A 21,263-nucleotide genomic window follows, 5' to 3' on the forward strand; every position below is an offset into this window, starting at 1 on the left:
AGGGAAACAACAGAGGACAAATTATTTCTAAAATATTACTTTTATAGATTGTACATGAATAGATCTGAAAGACAGTGGAGTAAAAATTATCAATAATTGTAAAATAATCACAACAGAGATAAGGATTTTAGCAGACATAGTGGTAAAAGTCACATCACCAGGATGGAAGTGTATTTGATGGAGTTATTTTTATTCTAAAGATTTCAGTAATTATGAATGATCGGCTTTCAGTGCATTATAATTCTGACCAATTATCCACTGTTTTTAAAACTGGGCAATTTTAAAATAAGAATTAATAAAATCAGTGACTTTTGAATATGGTTGATTTATCAGTGCCCTTCAGCCAGAGATCACAGGAATACATCTTCAGATATATACAAGGGAAAAAGAACATGTGCCATGGAGAACCACAGGCTGCGTAGTAAAACATTGTTTAAACGTTCTCAGGTTTTATTTTTACAACTCCATAAAATTTTTCAATGCTACTTGGGTATCATTTTAAAAAACAATTACTGTGTTATTAATTGACTATTAAATGCTTGATAGAATTCATGTCTCTATTTATTACTTGACATGATGAAAAGACTTTTAGATTAATGTGTGCTTATTATCCTCAGGATTTCCATTTGGATTCTTATTATTTCCTCAAAGAGAAAGAAAATGTCTTAAAACGAAATCGTATTTGAACATTAAATGAGTATAACAGCATTGTACGTATTTTTTTGAGGCTTGCATCTACTCAACATTGTTGCAAGCATCATCTGCCTTGTTGAAGGCAGCTTTAGTCTGTTTTTTTTTTAATTATTGACTGATATTCATTATCTTAAATATTCCATAATTTACTTATCTATTCAAATACTTATAGACATTTGGGTTGTTCCAGGTTTTAGTCATTAAAGCAATACTGCTGTAAATATTTTTATACATAGATCTTGGTACACACATCCAAGAGTTTGTCTAGGAACTATGCAGATGCAGAACCACTGGGTCATTGGACATACACTTTTTTTTTTTTTTTTTGAGATGGAATCTTGCTCTGTCGCCCAGGCTGTAGTGCAATGGCACAGTCTTGGCTCACTGCAACCTCTGCCTCCCGGGTTCAAGCAATTCTTCTGCCTCAGCCTCCCGAGTAGCTGGGATTACAGGCACCCGCCACCATGCCCAGATAATTTTTGTGTTTTTAGTAGAGATGGGATTTCACGAATTCTCTCTGGATATATATATTCATTATCAGTTGTATGTATTAGAAATCTCCTCCTCCAGCGAAAAATTATATACACACATATGTATACACAAATCTTATATATAATACATATTATGTGTTATACATATAATATACATATATTTATGTATTATGATGATGTGTATATATATATAAAATGCTGCCTTCATAACTGTGTAAAGCTCTTTTGAGATTAATGAATAAAATAACATTCACTACCATTCACATGAATTATGACACTAACTAAAAAAATTCAAACACTGAATTTGCCAGTTGTCTCAGTACTTTGTGTTTGTTGGTTTTGTTGTTTAGTTACTGGAATTATATAGTAAATTATATTTTCCACAAGCATTTTCATGACCCAGATAAATTTTTCAGGATTTTTAAGAATCAATTGTTATACCACTTCTTATGGGGTAAAAAAAATGCTTTATAGAGTTGCATGAAATATTTTAAAGATTTTAGTATTTAGAATTATGTTTTAACAAAATCCAGAAACCCAATTATCTAAAGCTGTTTTTAAAGTTTGGTTTCTTGAAAACCTAAAGAGTAAAATTTGCATTGAGATAGCATCACTTGTCTTCCTGTTCTATAGGGCTGGATCCACTTCCAGGAATGTAGGGATTATATTTTCCCACAAAATGTTATTCTCCCATGAAATCCCAAGAGCCAAGCATACCTTGATTTTAATCTCAGGTTCACCATAAATTAGTTAGGGGATCGTCAGCAAACTTCTTTTCTACTTCACTAAGCTTCAGTACTCTTATGTAAAGGGGTATACTATTATTTTTACTTCAGAAAATTGTTGTGATGATTAAATTAGATTTGTGTTTTCACACAGTGCATGGTATATAGTAATTTCTCACAAATATTTGCCATTATTAAATTCGATTTCTACAATGGCTTCCTAATTGATCTTTTATAAAGCCTTATTTAATGTTGAATTTCTTCACTGGTGAAATGAGCTGAGCATATAATAAAGATTCAATAAATGGCAAATATCATGTTCTCTGCATATAAGGACAATTCAATAAAGGAAAGGTATTAATTATTAATAAAGACAAAAGTTCAACATTAACGTAATTGCTATAGTATAGTGACTAATATAGTTATGCTTCATATATAACTTATATTTTTAGCTCTTTTAAAAGCACTTAAAGTATATATTAAAATCACTTTTACTTCTACGAGATTCCAGAATATGCTTTTGCCTAACATGGAAATTCTTAAAGACAATATAGGGATATGTGTATGATAATGAATAGAATAGCTGTGCCACTCTGGGATCAATCTTAATTTTAATCTTTTTTTGTAATAAAACTTTAATTGTGAAATCTTATCAAGATGTGCCTTGAGAAGTAGCTTGAATTCATTAAATTTAATAAGATAATATATGTGAGAGTTGATTAGACAGTTTAGTGTATGTTAGGAACTTGGTAAATATTGATTAATTCATCCACGCATCCATCAGTAAAAATAAAGAAATAACAATTGTCAGCAAAACAGCCAAATAGATTGTAAACTGTTTTGGTAAAATGTCACCCTGATTCATATTTCTTGACATCTCATTTTGAATGAACAAAATGTATTTTTTTAAAGAAGTAAGATAATGCTTAGAATCAATTTTGTAAGTGGAACAAAAAGATACAAAATTGTGATGATAAGCTATCTCAGCCAAGTAAAACAATTATTTTAACAGAATAAATAAAAACCACAATTATAACATCAATTACTTCTAGATATTACACTTACAGATTTTTATTCTCTTGTATATAATTTTCTGGTCATTCCAGATTTTCTGATACAGCATTTATGATCTAAAAACTGTTTTTAAATGAATGTTTGTTTTTAACATTTAAAAAAATTTAAATGAATATTTAAATGTTTTCAACATTTAAAAAATATTTTAAAATGAATGTTTAAAATGCAGTAAGAGATTGGAGATCTGGCCAGGTGTGGTGGCTCACACCTGTAATCCCAGCACTTTGGGAGGCCGAGGCTCATGGATCACTTGAGGTCAGGAGTTCGAGACCAGCTTGGCTAACATGGTGAAACTGTTCTCTACTAAAAATACAAAAATTAGTCGGGTGTGGTGGCGTGCCCCTGTAATCCCAGCTACTCAGGAAGCTGAGTCAAGAGAATCACTTGAACCTAGGAGGTGGAGGTTGCAGTGAGCTGGAATAGTGCCACTGCACTCCAGCCTGGGCAACAGAGTGAGACTCCATCTCAAAAAGAGAGAGAGAGAGAGAGAGAGAGATTAGAGATTAAATGGGTTATAGTTACAGGATTTAAAGACTGAAAAATTAATTGGATATTGGAAATGAGGATGAAACCAAGCCTTGGGTGACCATGTGGATGTTAGGGCTGTTCACAAAGATAGAAAATATAGGAAGTGGAGCAGGTTTAAGTAAATAAGGGAGTAAATGATTATTTCACTTTGGAAATATATTAGAGGTGCCTATTTAATGTGCAATAAGCAGTCTTCTGAAGTCAGTTGATGTAGAATTGAAACTCATGACAAAGATTTGGTCTAAAGATAAAGAATTTAGGAGTCATCAATAAATAGTTAGTGGGTAAGGCCATCCCAGTTAAGATTACCAAAAAGTACTTAATATGACCAGGTCAAAGATAGAATCTTTGAATGCCAAGGAGAAGGGTGGAAATAAAGAGCTCACCAAGATAACTGCGACGTGTGGCCAGGGAGGTGGAAGAAAACTAGAAGATGGCTTCATAAAACCAAAGATCGGTTTTCAAGGAACATGATGAAGGCTACAAGGAAATCAAGGAGTAAAACAAACAAACAAAACCATGAGAGACATTACAATGGTTGTCCTTGAAAAAGACAGCTTTAGTGGTGTGTTAGGAACAGATTGCAGAGAATTAGGGAGTGAATGGGAAAAAAAAAAGGTGAAAACAATAAATATGGACTTCTACTTAAGTAAGCTTAGCAGTAGCATAAAAAAATTTGACAGCTTGTTCAGTGTATCTTCATAATACAGCTTATGTCTGATATACCTGTTAGCAATTCTTTGAAGGAACTGATGACATTTACATGACTTTCAGCAATTGCTTTCGATATTATCTTTCCACTGTATGTTGCATGTCCAATTTTATGAATATTTTGATATGCATAAATATCTATAAATGGAGTGTTATATATGAGTACTTTGGGATCAGAATTTTTTATTTTAACCAGCAGCAGTGGTGAAATTACAGAATATTTGAAAAGTGTCTTCAAGAATTTTTGCACCAAGTAGAAATAAACTGCATTACTGTAGCCTATTTAGCAGGTGTGGGCAAGACGTAGGGGACAAAACAACTTATTACCTTTAACCATGAGACTTTTGTTTGTTTTACCTTTCAGATGATAAGTCTTTCTATTACCTTGCCTCTTTTAAAGTCACAAATATCAAATATAAAGAAAATTATGGCATAAGATCTTCAAGAGAGTTTATAGAAAGGAGTCATCAGATTGAAAGAATGGTAAGCTCAACAGAAATTTTAAATGTTTATTAATGTGTCTTTTGCATCACTTTGAATGTGGGTGTTATATAAGAACTTAGTCTCAATTTCTTCTTTTGTATAATGGAGATAATATAGTATGTAAGTCATATAGTTGTGAGGATTAAATTACTTAATATGTATAAAATATTCAGTATACTGTGTGCACCATCAAATGTATATAGTAGATTAGAGTAGGCAACTAATTAACTCCTGAGAAATTGTTGGTTGAAACAAATATTTCTCTATTTTTAACTCTTGATTTTATCTTTTTTGATTCATTTTCTTTATTCTTTTTTAACATAAGAATATAGAGTTGCCACAATCAGCTTACCAGTTTGTTTATTTTGACAGCACTTAAAAAGATTATATAAAAGGACATGGTATAGCTATAATTCTTGATATTAATCTTAAATCTAGTTATGACTTAGGTATTTTGATTTTTAAATAGCTTATGTATTTATCAAGTTATTTGTAATTTTTTAAGTATATTGGGTGAGCCATCTCCTTAACTGTCATAGCAGAAAGGCAAAGAGAATAGTCTTCAATTTTTTGTCCCATGAAAAGCATGGCTATGGAGATCATAGATTTGTTTAGCAAAATTCAGTATATTAGCTTGGATTGTAGTCTTTTAAACTGACAAGAGTTATTCTAGAACCAAGAATTAATGGCCAAATAGAGCACTATGTTAATATGATTCTTTATGATTAGCTTTAGACACTGATCTCCTTTAATGAAAGATGACAACTTTAGCATTCCCATTCTCCCTCACTGTACTATCCTTTCTCTGTATTATTCACAATGTGAGAAAATATTTACAATTCATCCTGTTATTTACATAAGTTGATTCTTTTTTTTTTTTTTTTACATTACACAGTGTGAACTTTATTTTTTTTTTTCTTTCTTTTTTTTTTTTTAATTATACTTTAAGTTTTAGGGTACATGTGCACATTGTGCAGGTTAGTTACATATGTATACATGTGCCATGCTGGTGCGCTGCACCCACTAACTCGTCATCTAGCATTAGGTATATCTCCCAATGCTATCCCTCCCCCCTCCCCCCTCCCCACCACAGTCCCCAGAGTATGATATTCCCCTTCCTGTGTCCATGTGATCTCATTGTTCAATTCCCACCTATGAGTGAGAATATGCGGTGTTTGGTTTTTTGTTCTTGCGATAGTTTACTGAGAATGATGGTTTCCAATTTCATCCATGTCCCTACAAAGGATATGAACTCATCATTTTTTATGGCTGCATAGTATTCTATGGTGTATATGTGCCACATTTTCTTAATCCAGTCTATCATTGTTGGACATTTGGGTTGGTTCCAAGTCTTTGCTATTGTGAATAATGCTGCAATAAACATATGTGTGCATGTGTCTTTATAGCAGCATGATTTATAGTCCTTTGGGTATATACCCAGTAATGGGATGGCTGGGTCAAATGGTATTTCTAGTTCTAGATCCCTGAGGAATCGCCACACTGACTTCCACAATGGTTGAACTAGTTTACAGTCCCACCAACAGTGTAAAAGTGTTCCTATTTCTCCACATCCTCTCCAGCACCTGTTGTTTCCTGACTTTTGAATGATTGCCATTCTAACTGGTGTGAGATGATATCTCATAGTGGTTTTGATTTGCATTTCTCTGATGGCCAGTGATGATGAGCATTTTTTCATGTGTTTTTTGGCTGCATAAATGTCTTCTTTTGAGAAGTGCCTGTTCATGTCCTTCGCCCACTTTTTGATGGGGTTGTTTGTTTTTTTCTTGTAAATTTGTTTGAGTTCACTGTAGATTCTGGATATTAGCCCTTTGTCAGATGAGTAGGTTGTGAAAATTTTCTCCCATGTTGTAGGTTGCCTATTCACTCTGATGGTAGTTTCTTTTGCTGTGCAGAAGCTCTTTAGTTTAATTAGATCCCATTTGTCAATTTTGTCTTTTGTTGCCATTGCTTTTGGTGTTTTGGACATGAAGTCCTTGCCCACGCCTATGTCCTGAATGGTAATGCCTAGGATTTCTTCTAGGGTTTTTATGGTTTTAGGTCTAACGTTTAAATCTTTAATCCATCTTGAATTGATTTTTGTATAAGGTGTAAGGAAGGGATCCAGTTTCAGCTTTCTACATATGGCTAGCCAGTTTTCCCAGCACCATTTATTAAATAGGGAATCCTTTCCCCATTGCTTGTTTTTCTCAGGTTTGTCAAAGATCAGATAGTTGTAGGTAAGCGGCGTTATTTCTGAGGGCTCTGTTCTGTTCCATTGATCTATATTTCTGTTTTGGTACCAGTACCATGCTGTTTTGGTTACTGTAGCCTTGTAGTATAGTTTGAAGTCAGGTAGTGTGATGCCTCCAGCTTTGTTCTTTTGGCTTAGGATTGACTTGGCGATGCGGGCTCTCTTTTGGTTCCATATGAACTTTAAAGTAGTTTTTTCCAATTCTGTGAAGAAAGTCATTGGTAGCTTGATGGGGATGGCATTGAATCTGTAAATTACCTTGGGCAGTATGGCCATTTTCACGATGTTGATTCTTCCTACCCATGAGCAAGGAATGTTCTTCCATTTGTTTGTATCCTCTTTTATTTCCTTGAGCAGTGGTTTGTAGTTCTCCTTGAAGAGGTGCTTCACATCCCTTGTAAGTTGGATTCCTAGGTATTTTATTCTCTTTGAAGCAATTGTGAATAGGAGTTCACTCATGATTTGGCTCTCTGTTTGTCTGTTGTTGGTTTATAAGAATGCTTGTGATTTTTGTACATTGATTTTGTATCCTGAGACTTTGCTGAAGTTGCTTATCAGCTGAAGGAGATTTTGGGCTGAGACGATGGGGTTTTCTAGATAAACAATCATGTCGTCTGCAAACAGGGACAATTTGACTTCCTCTTTTCCTAATTGAATACCCTTTATTTCCTTCTCCTGCCTAATTGCCCTGGCCAGAACTTCCAACACTATGTTGAATAGGAGTGGTGAGAGAGGGCATCCCTGTCTTGTGCCAGTTTTCAAAGGGAATGCTTCCAGTTTTTGCCCATTCAGTATGATATTGGCTGTGGGTTTGTCATAGATAGCTCTTATTATTTTGAAATATGTCCCATCAATACCTAATTTATTGAGAGTTTTTAGCATGAAAGGTTGTTGAATTTTGTCAAAGGCTTTTTCTGCATCTATTGAGATAATCATGTGGTTTTTGTCTTTGGCTCTGTTTATATGCTGGATTACATTTATTGATTTGCGTATGTTGAACCAGCCTTGCATCCCAGGGATGAAGCCCACTTGATCATGGTGGATAAGCTTTTTGATGTGCTGCTGGATTCGGTTTGCCAGTATTTTATTGAGGATTTTTGCATCAATGTTCATCAAGGATATTGGTCTAAAATTCTCTTTTTTGGTTGTGTCTCTGCCAGGCTTTGGTATCAGAATGATGCTGGCCTCATAAAATGAGTTAGGGAGGATTCCCTCTTTTTCTATTGATTGGAATAGTTTCAGAAGGAATGGTACCAGTTCCTCCTTGTACCTCTGGTAGAATTCGGCTGTGAATCCATCTGGTCCTGGACTCTTTTTGGTTGGTAAACTATTGATTATTGCCACAATTTCAGCTCCTGTTATTGGTCTATTCAGAGATTCAACTTCTTCCTGGTTTAGTCTTGGGAGAGTGTATGTGTCGAGGAATTTATCCATTTCTTCTAGATTTTCTAATTTATTTGCGTAGAGGTGTTTGTAGTATTCTCTGATGGTAGTTTGTATTTCTGTGGGATCGGTGGTGATATCCCCTTTATCATTTTTTATTGCATCTATTTGATTTTTCTCTCTTTTTTTCTTTATTAGTCTTGCTAGCGGTCTATCAATTTTGTTGATCCTTTCAAAAAACCAGCTCCTGGATTCATTAATTTTTTGAAGGGTTTTTTGTGTCTCTATTTCCTTCAGTTCTGCTCTGATTTTAGTTATTTCTTGCCTTCTGCTAGCTTTTGAATGTGTTTGCTCTTGCTTTTCTAGTTCTTTTAATTGTGATGTTAGGGTGTCAATTTTGGATCTTTCCTGCTTTCTCTTGTGAGCATTTAGTGCTATAAATTTCCCTCTGCACACTGCTTTGAATGCGTCCCAGAGATTCTGGTATGTTGTGTCTTTGTTCTCGTTGGTTTCAAAGAATATCTTTATTTCTGCCTTCATTTCGTTATGTACCCAGTAGTCATTCAGGAGCAGGTTGTTCAGTTTCCATGTAGTTGAGCGGTTTTGAGTGAGATTCTTAATCCTGAGTTCTAGTTTGATTGCACTGTGGTCTGAGAGATAGTTTGTTATAATTTCTGTTCTTTTACATTTGCTGAGGAGAGCTTTACTTCCAACTATGTGGTCAATTTTGGAATAGGTGTGGTGTGGTGCTGAAAAAAACGTATATTCTGTTGATTTGGGGTGGAGAGTTCTGTAGATGTCTATTAGGTCTGCTTGGTGCAGAGCTGAGTTCAATTCCTGGGTATCCTTGTTGACTTTCTGTCTCGTTGATCTGTCTAATGTTGACAGTGGGGTGTTAAAGTCTCCCATTATTAATGTGTGGGAGTCTAAGTCTCTTTGTAGGTCACTCAGGACTTGCTTTATGAATCTGGGTGCTCCTGTATTGGGTGCATAAATATTTAGGATAGTTAGCTCCTCTTGTTGAATTGATCCCTTTACCATTATGTAATGGCCTTCTTTGTCTCTTTTGATCTTTGTTGGTTTAAAGTCTGTTTTATCAGAGACTAGGATTGCAACCCCTGCCTTTTTTTGTTTTCCATTTGCTTGGTAGATCTTCCTCCATCCTTTTATTTTGAGCCTATGTGTGTCTCTGCACGTGAGATGGGTTTCCTGAATACAGCACACTGATGGGTCTTGACTCTTTATCCAACTTGCCAGTCTGTGTCTTTTAATTGGAGAATTTAGTCCATTTACATTTAAAGTTAATATTGTTATGTGTGAATTTGATCCTGTCATTATGATGTTAGCTGGTGATTTTGCTCGTTAGTTGATGCAGTTTCTTCCTAGTCTTGATGGTCTTTACATTTTGGCATGATTTTGCAGCAGCTGGTACCGGTTGTTCCTTTCCATGTTTAGCGCTTCCTTCAGGAGCTCTTTTAGGGCAGGCCTGGTGGTGACAAAATCTCTCAGCATTTGCTTGTCTGTAAAGAATTTTATTTCTCCTTCACTTATGAAGCTTAGTTTGGCTGGATATGAAATTCTGGGTTGAAAATTCTTTTCTTTAAGAATGTTGAATATTGGCCCCCACTCTCTTCTGGCTTGTAGGGTTTCTGCCGAGAGATCCGCTGTTAGTCTGATGGGCTTCCCTTTGAGGGTAACCCGACCTTTCTCTCTGGCTGCCCTTAACATTTTTTCCTTCATTTCAACTTTGGTGAATCTGACAATTATGTGTCTTGGAGTTGCTCTTCTCGAGGAGTATCTTTGTGGCGTTCTCTGTATTTCCTGAATCTGAACGTTGGCCTGCCTTGCTAGATTGGGGAAGTTCTCCTGGATAATATCCTGCAGAGTGTTTTCCAACTTGGTTTCATTCTCCGCATCACTTTCAGGTACACCAATCAGACGTAGATTTGGTCTTTTCACATAGTCCCATATTTCTTGGAGGCTTTGCTCATTTCTTTTTATTCTTTTTTCTCTAGACTTCCCTTCTCGCTTCGTTTCATTCATTTCATCTTCCATTGCTGATACCCTTTCTTCCAGTTGATCGCATCGGCTCCTGAGGCTTCTGCATTCTTCACGTAGTTCTCGAGCCTTGGTTTTCAGCTCCATCAGCTCCTTTAAGCACTTCTCTGTATTGGTTATTCTAGTTATACATTCTTCTAAATTTTTTTCAAAGTTTTCAACTTCTTTGCCTTTGGTTTGAATGTCCTCCCGTAGCTCAGAGTAATTTGATCGTCTGAAGCGTTCTTCTCTCAGCTCGTCAAAATCATTCTCCATCCAGCTTTGTTCCGTTGCTGGTGAGGAACTGCGTTCCTTTGGAGGAGGAGAGGCGCTCTGCATTTTAGAGTTTCCAGTTTTTCTGTTCTGTTTTTTCCCCATCTTTGTGGTTTTATCTACTTTTGGTCTTTGATGATGGTGATGTACAGATGGGTTTTCAGTGTGGATGTCCTTTCTGTTTGTTTGTTTTCCTTCTAACAGACAGGACCCTCAGCTGCAGGTCTGTTGGAATACCCTGCCGTGTGAGGTGTCAGTGTGCCCCTGCTGGGGGGTGCCTCCCAGTTAGGCTGCTCGGGGGTCAGGGGTCAGGGACCCACTTGAGGAGGCAGTCTGCCCGTTCTCAGATCTCCAGCTGCGTGCTGGGAGAACCACTGCTCTCTTCAAAGCTCAGATGGAAATGCAGAAATCACCGTCTTCTGCGTCGCTCACGCTGGGAGCTGTAGACCGGAGCTGTTCCTATTCGGCCATCTTGGCTCCTCCTTCCAGTGTCCATAAGTTGATTCTAAATGTTGAAAAGCAATAAGAGCATTTCCATTTCCATGGCTATGCAAATAGCATTTTTGTTTTTTACAATTATTACCACAGTTCTTATGCCATTCAAATAATGTTCCTGGAATTAAGTATGAATATATTTTCTCTCTCTTTCATGTGTGTGTAACCCCTCTACCATTTTACTGTATTAGCAGACATTTCCAAGGTCTTGATATTTCTTTAAATCTTCTTTTCTAAAACTTTATGTTTCCTGTTCAATTTCAACTAGTTGCGCTGTAGGTCCACTTTACAAAGGTAAACCTAACCAGGACAGGACTGCACGCTTTTGTGAGATCCATTGCTTCTTGCATCCCTGTTTTCATTGATATAGTAAGATATGCCTCAAGTACCTTTTCTAAGAAAAAGTTCATGGGATGTAAAATTTATGAATTATTTCATACTGAAAAAATCCTGTATTCTATATTTCACTCAGTTGAAAGTTTGGATGCACAACTTTAAATCGAAAATCATTTCCCTAAAAGTTCATGTAATGTGATGCCTCTGCCATTTTTCTTTTTGCTTAGGATTGCTTTGGTGATTTGGACCCTTTTTTGGTTCCGTGTAAGTTTCAGAATAGTTTTTTTTTTTTCTAATTCTGTAAAAAGTGATCTTGGTACTTTGATAGAAATAGTGTTAAATCTCTAAATTGCTTTGGGCAGTATGGTCATCTTAATGGTGTTGATTCTTCCAATCCATGATCATGTCCATGAGACAACGTTTGTTTTGTCTCTGATTTCTTTCAGCAGAGTTTCGTAGTTCTCCTTGTAGGGATCATTTACCTCTTCGATTAGATATATTCCTAGGTATTTTATTCTTTTTGTGGCTATTGTAAATGGGATTGCATCTTGATATTGCTGTCAGCTTGAACATTATTGGTGTTTTAAAATGCTACTAATTTTAATCCTGAGTTCTAGTTTGATTGCACTGTGGTCTGAGAGATAGTTTGTTATAATCTCTGTTCTTTTACATTTCCTGAGGAGAGCTTTACTTCCAAGTATGTGGTCAATTTTGGAATAGGTGTGGTGTGGTGCTGAAAAAAATGTATATTCTGTTGATTTGGGGTGGAGAGTTCTGTAGATGTCTATTAGGTCCGCTTGGTGCAGAGCTGAGTTCAATTCCTGGGTATCCTTGTTGACTTTCTGCCTCGTTGATCTGTCTAATGTTGACAGTGGGGTGTTAAAGTCTCCCATTATTAATGTGTGGGAGTCTAAGTCTCTTTGTAGGTCACTAAGGACTTGCTTTATGAATCTGGGTGCTCTTGTATTGGGTGCATATATATTTAGGATAGTTAGCTCTTCTTGTTGAATTGATCCCTTTACCATTATGTAATGGCCTTCTTTGTCTCTTTTGATCTTTGTTGGTTTAAAGTCTGTTTTATCAGAGACTAGGATTGCAACCCCTGCCTTTTTTTGTTTTCCATTTGCTTGGTAGATCTTCCTCCATCCTTTTATTTTGAGCCTATGTGTATCTCTGCACATGAGATGGGTTTCCTGAATACAGCACACTGATGGGTCTTGACTCTTTATCCAATTTGCCAGTCTATATACACCATGGAATACTATGCAGCCATAAAAAATGATGAGTTCATGTCCTTTGTAGGGACATGGATGAAATTGGAAATCATCATTCTCAGTAAAGTATCGCAAGAACAAAAAACCAAACACTGCATATTCTCACTCATAGGTGGGAACTGAACAATGAGAACACATGGACACAGGAAGGGGAACATCACACTCTGGGGACTGTTGTGGGGTGGGGGGACAGGGGAGGGATAGCACTGGGAGATATACCTAATGCTAGATGACGAGTTAGTGGGTGCAGCGCACCAGCATGGCACATGTATACATATGTAACTAACCTGCACATTGTGCACATGTACCCTAAAACTTAAAGTATAATAATAAATAAATAAATAAATAAAATGCTACTAATTGTTTTATGTTGATTTTTTGTATCCTGAAACTTTAATGAAGTTTATCGATTCTGGGAGCTTTTTTTGTGAAGTCTTTGTTTTCTATACATAGAATCGTATCATTTGTGAAGATAGATTGTTTAACTACTTCTTTTTCTATTTGGATGCCTTTTACTTTTTTCTCTTGCCTCATTACTCTGCGTAGGACTTCTAGTACTATGTTGAATAGGAGTGGAGAGAGTGGGCATCCTTGTTTTGTACCAGTTCTCAAGGGGAATGGTTCCAGCTTTTGCCCATTCAGTGTGATGTTGGCTGTGGGTTTGTCATAGATAGCTCTTATTATTTTGACATATGTTCTTTCAATGCCTAGTTTGTTGAGGGTTTTTATCATGAAGGGATGTTGGATTTTATCAAAAGCTTTTTCTGCATCTATTGGGATGATCATTCTGTTTTTTATTCTGTTCATATGGTGAATCACATTTATTGATTTGTGTATGTTGAGCCACTTGCATCCCAGGAATAAAGCCTACTTGATTGTGGCAAATTAACTTTTTGTGCAGCTAGATTTGGTTTGCTGGTATTTGGTTGAGGGTGTTTGCATCTATGTTTATAAGGAGTATTGGCCTGATATTTTCTTTTTTCACGTGTCTTTGTCAAATTTGGTATCAGGATGATGCTAGCTTTGTTGAATGAATTAGGGAGGACTGCTTTCTTCCTAATTTTTTGGGAATAATTTCAGTAGGATTGGTACCCATTTTTCTGTGTATGTCTGGTAGAATTTGGCTGTGAATTCATCTGGTCCAGGGATTTTGTTTGTTTGTAGGTTTTTTGTTACCGATTTAGTTTCAGAACTCGTTATTAGTCTGTTCAGGTTTTCAATTTCTACTTGGTTCAATCATGGAGGTTATATGTTACCAATAATTTATCTATTTCCTCTGGGTTTTCTAATTTACATGCGTAGGGGTGTTCATAATAGACTGAGTATTTCTGTGGGATTGTATTTCTGTGGGATTGGTTGTAATGTCAACTTTGTCATTTCTGATTGTACTTATATGGATTGTCTCTCTTTTTTTCTAATTTAGATAGCTATCAGTCTTGTTTATTTCAATAAACCAAAAATTTGGTTTTGTTGATCTTTTTTTAACAGATTTTTGTGTCTCAATTTAGTTTTGTTCTGCTCTGATTTTAATTGTCTTTTATTTTGCTAGCTTTGGTGTTGGTTTGTTGTTGTTTTTCTAGTTTCTCTATATGCATTGTTAGATTGCTAATTTTAGATCTTTCTAACTTATTGGTGTAGTTGTTTAGTGCTATAGACGTTCCTCTTAACACTGCTTTAGCTGCATCCCAAAGATGTTGATGTCTTGTGCCTTTACTGTCCCTAATTTCAAAGAAATATTTGATTTTTGCCTTAAATTTGTTGTTTGCCCAAAGGTAATTCAGGAGCAAGTTGTTTAATTTCCATGTAGTTGTGTGGTTTTGAGATATCTTCTTGGTAATGATTTCTATTGTTATTGCACTGTGGTATGAGAGTGTGCTTGCTGTGATTTTTTAAAAATTTATTCAGGCTTGCTTTATGGGCAAATACTTGATTTATCTTGTAGTATATTCCACATGCAGATGAGACAAATATATATTCTATGGTTGTTGGGCGTAGTATTCTGTAGGTGTTTGTTAGGTCCAGTTGGTCAAGTGTCAAGTTTTTGTCCACAATTTCTGTGTTAGTTTTCTGCCTCAATGATCTGTGTAATGCTATCAGTGGGACTGTTGATGTTTCCCACCATAATTGTGTAGCTGTCCAAGTCTTCATAGGTCTAGAAGAACTTGTTTTATGAATCTGAGTGCTCCAATGTTGGGTGCATATATATTTTGGATGGCTGAGTCTTCTTGTTGAATTGATCCTTTTATCATTATGTAATGGCCTTGTTTTTCCTTCTTTACCATTCTTGGCTGCTTTTTGTTTTCTGTTTGCATGACGGATCTTTCTCCATCCCTTTACTTTGAGCCTATGGGTGTCATTACATGTGAGATGGTTCTTTTGAAGGCAGCAGATTGTAGAATCTTGTGTTTTTATCCAACTTGCCACTGTATGCCTTTTAAGTGGGACATTTAGATCATTGACATTTAAGTTAGTGTTGATATGTGATATTTTGTTCCTGTCATGTTGTTAGCTGATTGTTTTGTAGTTGATTGTATAGTGGCTTTATGATGTCTGTGGGCTACGTACTTAAATGTGTTTCTGTGGTAGCTGGTATTGTTCCTTCATTTTGACATTTAGCATTCTCTTAAGGACCTCTTGTAAGGCCGATAGTGGTAATGAATTCCCTTAGCTTTTGCATATCTGAAAATGATTTTATTTCTCCTTTACTTATGAAGCTTAGTTTGGCAGGGAATGAAGTTCTTGGTAGGAATTTCTTTTCTTTAAGGATGCTGAAAATAGGTCCCCAGCCTCTTCTGGCTTATAAGGTTTCTGCTGAGATGGCCTGATGAGGTTCCACTTATAAGTGACCTGACCCGTCTCTGTAGCTAACTTTAAGATTTTTTTTTCTTTTGCAGCGACCTTGGTGAATCTGATGACCGTATGCCTTGAGGATTGTTGTCTTATATTGCCTCTTATAGGAGTTCTTTAAATTTCTTGAATTTGCATGTCAACTTCTCTAGTGAGATTGGGGAGATTTTTGTGGATCCTATGCTTAAATATGTTTTGCAAGTTGTTCCTCTCTCTTCTTGTCTATCTGGAATGCCAGTGGATCATAGGTTTGGTCTCTTTACATAATCTCATGTTTCTTGGAGGTTTCGTTCTTTTTTAAAATTTCTTTTTTCTTTATTTTTGCCTAAGTTGATTCAAAGAGCTGGTCTTCGAGCTCTGAGATTCTTTCCTCAGCTTGGTCTATTCTGTTGTTCCAACTGTATTATAAAATTCCTGTAGTAAATTTTTCAATTCTAGGAGTTTAGTTTAGTCCTTTCTTAAAGTGGCTATGTCATCTTTCACCTCTTGGATCATATTACTGGACTCATTGGATTGGATTTCAACTTTCTCCTGCATCTCAATGAGTATCCTTGCTATCCGGATTCTACATTCTATATCTGTAGTTTCAGTCATTTCAGTCTGGTTAAGAAACATTGCTGGGGAGGTAGGGTGATTGTTTGCAGGCAAGGAGACAGTCTGACTTTTTGAATTGCCAGAGTTCTTGCACCTATTCTTTTTCATATGAGAGGTCTCATGTTCCTTTATCTTTTTGAATTTGCTGTCGTTTGAATGGGGCTTTTTAAAAAATTATTTATTTCCCTTGAGATTTTGGCTGTTGTATAAGTTGAGTATAGTCTGTTGTCTTCATTTCTTGGTGCTTTCAGAGGGCCAAAGTTCTGTACTGGTTTTTATTTGTGGCTAGATTCTTGCATGGGTTTCATAAGCATGTGTTCTGGAAGAATTTTGTTGGTGTTATAATTAAGACTGTGATCCAGTAGATGGTGCTTAAGAGTAATGACTGGCAGATAGGCTGTTAGCTGCCCTGCTCTTGTGTATTTCAGTATGTTTGCAACAGTGCTCTGTGGTTGTGGCGTTGAAGAGAGATGATGCTCTTACCAGGTCCATCCCTGTGCCTTAGGAGGCCCTCTTTAATCACTGGCACCATGCCCTCATTTCTTTAGCCTCAAGGGGTGCCGAGGTAGGCTGTGTTTCTGCCTCTACTAGTGACAGTCCAAGCTAAAGATTAGGTTGCCAAGAGACCTGCAATATTGTGGAAGCTTGATGGAGTCAGAGCAGGTTGTGGGGTATATCTGAAGGTGGTCTGTTGATGCTTTGACCTACTGTCAAGGGTGAGGGGTCTCTGGGCAGGGTGGTGTTGTCATGGGTATGCAGCTTATGTGGTGCTCGTGGCTCACAGTTTTTTTGCCCAGCAGATAGCTGTGGGGCCTGCCCAGCTTGTTCTCCCTCACCCAAGTTTCCTTCTGTTTGCTTCCTGAGTATCTGGCCCAACCAGCTGGTTTTGTCCCAAGCCTTCTGTACCCAGATCACTGGGCTGTTAGGTGTCCGGAGCTGTGGTGCTTCTTTGGGCAGAGGCAGTGGCTGTCAGACAGGCCACACTCTTTCTGGATTATCCCCGTAGAGGGAGGCACACCAGCTTCTGTACCAGCCCATCAATCCATGTCTCACTCTTCTCAGTGTTCTGAGAGTGAGGGCTCTTCCCCTGCTGAAGCACCAGCTACAGATCTCAGCTTGGCACTCCTGAACTATGTGCTCTAATCTGACGGGGTTGAGATTGAGCTGAAAAGAGCCAGGCACACTCCTCAGCCCCGGGCTCAAAACAAACAAGCCCAGTACAAACACATCCCATCCTCCCATCCCACCACATATCACCATATATCTCTTAAACTTCCCCCGGGCTCAAAACAAACAAGCCCAGTACAAACACCACCAGGAAAGTCTCCGATAAGGGGACAGATGAGGGGACAGCCGTTCAAAGTTTTACTGAAAGAGTGGGAACCAAAAGAATTCCTTTGTTCCCCTGTAACTTTCAGGCTATAAAAAAGCAAACACTCGCATTGTTCGGGCCCCTCTTGTATGCGGTGGAATGGAGGGACCAGGTTCGAACTTGTAGTAAAGATCCTTGCCGCTTGGCTTTGACTCTGGACTCTGGTGGTCTTCTTTGGGGAACAAACGGTCTGGGCATAACAGAGCCTGCAGCTTTATCTTCTGGCCTCATGGGGTTGGAGACTGGCTCTGCTTGGGGAGCGGATATGCTCGCAAACCAGTAAAGCACTCATACTGGGCAGTGGAGGCTCTGCTGTGTGCATGTTCTTGTGGGAGCAGCCAGGTAGCATCCTTGGGAGGGGCTGGTGCACAGCCAGCTGTACAGAAGAGACACACCGTAGTCTCATGAGAAAGGCAGCCCTGCTCTCTCCTTGCCCTGCGGTCAGCAGAGGTCAGAGCTATTTGGAGGAAGGGGGAGAGCCTTGGAGGATGGGTTCCTATGGCCATGTTTTGCTGGAGCTGCCTCACTTGCAAAATCCTCTGGGATCCATGCAGGCAGGAGCTCTCTCTTCCTACTCTCGAGGCAGATCCCCCTGCCAATTCAAGTATCTATGGGGGTTGTGGGATCTCTTGTAGGTATGATCCTAGAGATCCCCAGCAAGAGTGAATTGCCTCATAGTCACTTCATTCACCCCTTCCCTAGTTGCTATTCAGGGCCGGGAGCTAGTCCTAACATCCAGCAAGACCACATAGGATTGCCAGCTTCCTCATCTTCAGCCTCTGTGTCTGCATTGCCTCTCTATCAACTCTGAGTGTTTTCTCTCCCAGAGATCTGTTTGATGTATGTTGGCTTACTCAATATTTTGGTCTCTCTCAGTGGGAAAGTTCCTTTCTGGCTGTATCTGGGCAGCCGTCTTGCCACTCCCCCAACAAGTTCTCAGTTATTTTTCATTGGTGGCAAAGAGAGGAGGTGAGTGAAACATATCCACTTTAATGATATATTAATACTTTAAATCATGGTTCTTCAGCAAAAATGTTGAAGATTGTCTGTCTCTACCATCTTTCTATGCCCAAAAGCCATATGAAATCCATACGTGTGGTAGAGTTTGCATGGAACTGTTTTGCTTAAAAACTGGATTTATATTTTGACAGTACTCCATCATTTTTGCCAAAGTTAAAAAAAATGACTAGTCTGGTAATTAAAACAAGATACTAATTGTTTACATACTGAGACTTGCTAGTGTGATTAAATTAATATTAATTACTTAAAATTAATGTGTGAAGTATCACTACTTAACTAAATGGAATGCAGGAATAATTTATCAAGTACATATCCTAGGACAAGCAATCTTTCTAACAGACTGGTCTCCATTTTCCCCTTGGGAGCATCCAGTAATTAATGTACTTCTGCTAAGATTCCACACCTCAAAGCCAATGCTGTAAAAAATTGTTTGTTTAGATAAAAATAAATATAAACACAAGTTCTGGAATTTTTCCATATGTTCTATGATACATCGACTTCACTTTGGAACTGAATGCTCAGGACAATCCAAAAAGATAATACTATAAATGACATGACAGTTATTATAGTTGGATAGGTAAATGATTTCCAAAATAAAGACTGGAAAATTCTCATGACTCCCATCCGCTATGCAGAATTTTCAGTATCAAAAGGCTACAGATATTGACTCCATAACTTTCTAATCTCATTTCTTAATAATAGCTTCTCACTGAAACCATCTTTACTGGGCTCTTTATATTCTAAAACTACAACAACTAGCTTGAGGGACTATGTTTTAAAAGGACATCTTAAAAATATTTCTTTTTTCATTCTTCGTTCCCCTCTACTTTAAGAGATTAACATTTGCAATACAAAAACTTCTTTAGAGACAAAAAATATTACATTTAAAAACACTTTTTCATTTAAGTTTATTGAATCTTTTCCTGGCTGTTAGCTAAAAACCTTATCTAAAACTTGGGGATGTGTGATGACAGAACTTCCAAAGAATAGACATTGAAATAGATGCATAGCAGAGCATTATCTAGTACCAATTAATTTATTTTTGTATAGGTTATATTCCAAAACACAGAACTTATGACTGGGGGATCTTGATTAAATAATTTATTAATCAAGATCTTTCAGAAAAAAATTCATAAGGAAGTGAGGACAGCAGGAAAGGGCAAAGGAAGAAGCTAGATAAAAATGTAGTTTCAAAAATGTAGCCTCAGCATGATTTCTCTGGGAGATCTGGAGCTTAGATTAATCACGGAGGTGATTCTTCCCAGAAATTAGAGGGTTGGGTTGTTTGTCTTAGACCAGTGGATCTGCCCAGGGAAGGTGGAGCATAGCCTACCAGACATTACTAAACAAGGTGCTCAGGTCAGACAAGGACAATTCTCTGGAGAAGTGCAGGTGTGAACTGTTATCAGTCAATTCTCGAAGCTGGGGTATGGGTACACCTCCCCACTCAGTGCAATTTGGATAGAGAACAAATATCTACTACAATTCTTTTCTCACAACTCATTATCATTTACGTAATTTCAGCTTCTTAAATAAATTTCATAAGAAAGAAGGAAAAGTTTATTTGCTTGATCAGTGACTGCAAGCAATAATTCCCCATTGGCCTAGGCCTCCAGATAATCCAACTCATGATCCTGGCTTTGCTTTGTTTCCTTCTGTGGCTCTGTAAGTGATTTCGTCCATTCCCATAATAGGAGTTCAGAAGAAGAAAAATCCTTTTGAGTCATCAGGAAGCTTTCCTGGAGAGGAAAGAGGAAAAGAATCAGTTTTGTTGGTGTTTTTGCCCTCTGCTGGCACATACTCCCTTGACAGTAACAGGAAATTTGCATAACCTGCCTGATTATTTTCATGGGTGAACCTCAAAAGGGATTCCCTACCTGGCATGCAGTAACTACTGATCTTCCTTGAGGACTTAATCTGCATTTAGTTCACAACCAAAGGAAAGATGCAAGCTCAAACTTGCCAAAAACAGTACCTGGGTGGTATGAAGCTAATTAGTCAGAGCCATATGTATTGTTTCAAATATGTTATTTTGTTTTTTAATGCTGGAGTTCAAACCAAAGACTACAATTGGTATCTGATTTTAAGGTGAAGTTTTTTCACCCATTTTACCATGAGCACACTATCTTGTTTCATATAGAATAATCTCTAGTAAAATGATGTATTCTTAGGTTTGAACTGTAAAAAGGGAAAGGATACAATTAGTTTTTGTAGTTTGGATCACATTAAAAGCATCATATTACTGAGTTTCCAACAGAAAAAAGTAAATATGAGTTAAACTTTCCAGAAACTAGTTATAACAATCATTAGGTATCTGAGGAGGAATAGTTCCCCTACCCCTGTTAAACTTAGAAGCAGTAAACAATCTCTGAAGAGATTATCTCTTAGGAGATTTATATTCAGGAAATAAAAGATGCCTTTGAGGGCTTCTTTAAGGGTTTCTTTCACCATGACCTTCCTACCTGCCTGTCTCCCACCAACTTTAACATCTGCTTCAAATATGTAATTAATTCAAGGTTGTCAAAGTCACTTAATGCGCTTAACACAAGATCTAAAGATGGCTTCCCTGGGTTCATATTACAGAGCCACCACTTCCTGTGCCACCTTAGACAAGATTATATATCCTGAGTCTCAGTTTCTTCATCTGTCAAATGGAGCTGATGAGAATGATACTTT

The 21,263-nt window shown here is 37.3% G+C and overlaps 1 protein-coding gene across 1 annotated transcript in view; it reads left to right on the forward strand.

The window, feature by feature from the left end:
- TMPRSS11F (transmembrane serine protease 11F) overlaps positions 1-21,263 on the forward strand; it is a 140,965-nt gene that overhangs the window by 85,474 nt on the left and 34,228 nt on the right. Inside the window, exon 4 of the mRNA XM_054683055.2 lies at positions 4,587-4,705. Coding sequence (XP_054539030.1) covers positions 4,587-4,705 — 119 coding nt within the window. The remainder of the gene's footprint in view (positions 1-4,586; positions 4,706-21,263) is intronic.

Source organism: Pan troglodytes, chromosome 3 (assembly GCF_028858775.2).
Source record: "Pan troglodytes isolate AG18354 chromosome 3, NHGRI_mPanTro3-v2.0_pri, whole genome shotgun sequence".
NCBI classification, from domain to species: Eukaryota; Metazoa; Chordata; class Mammalia; order Primates; family Hominidae; genus Pan; species Pan troglodytes.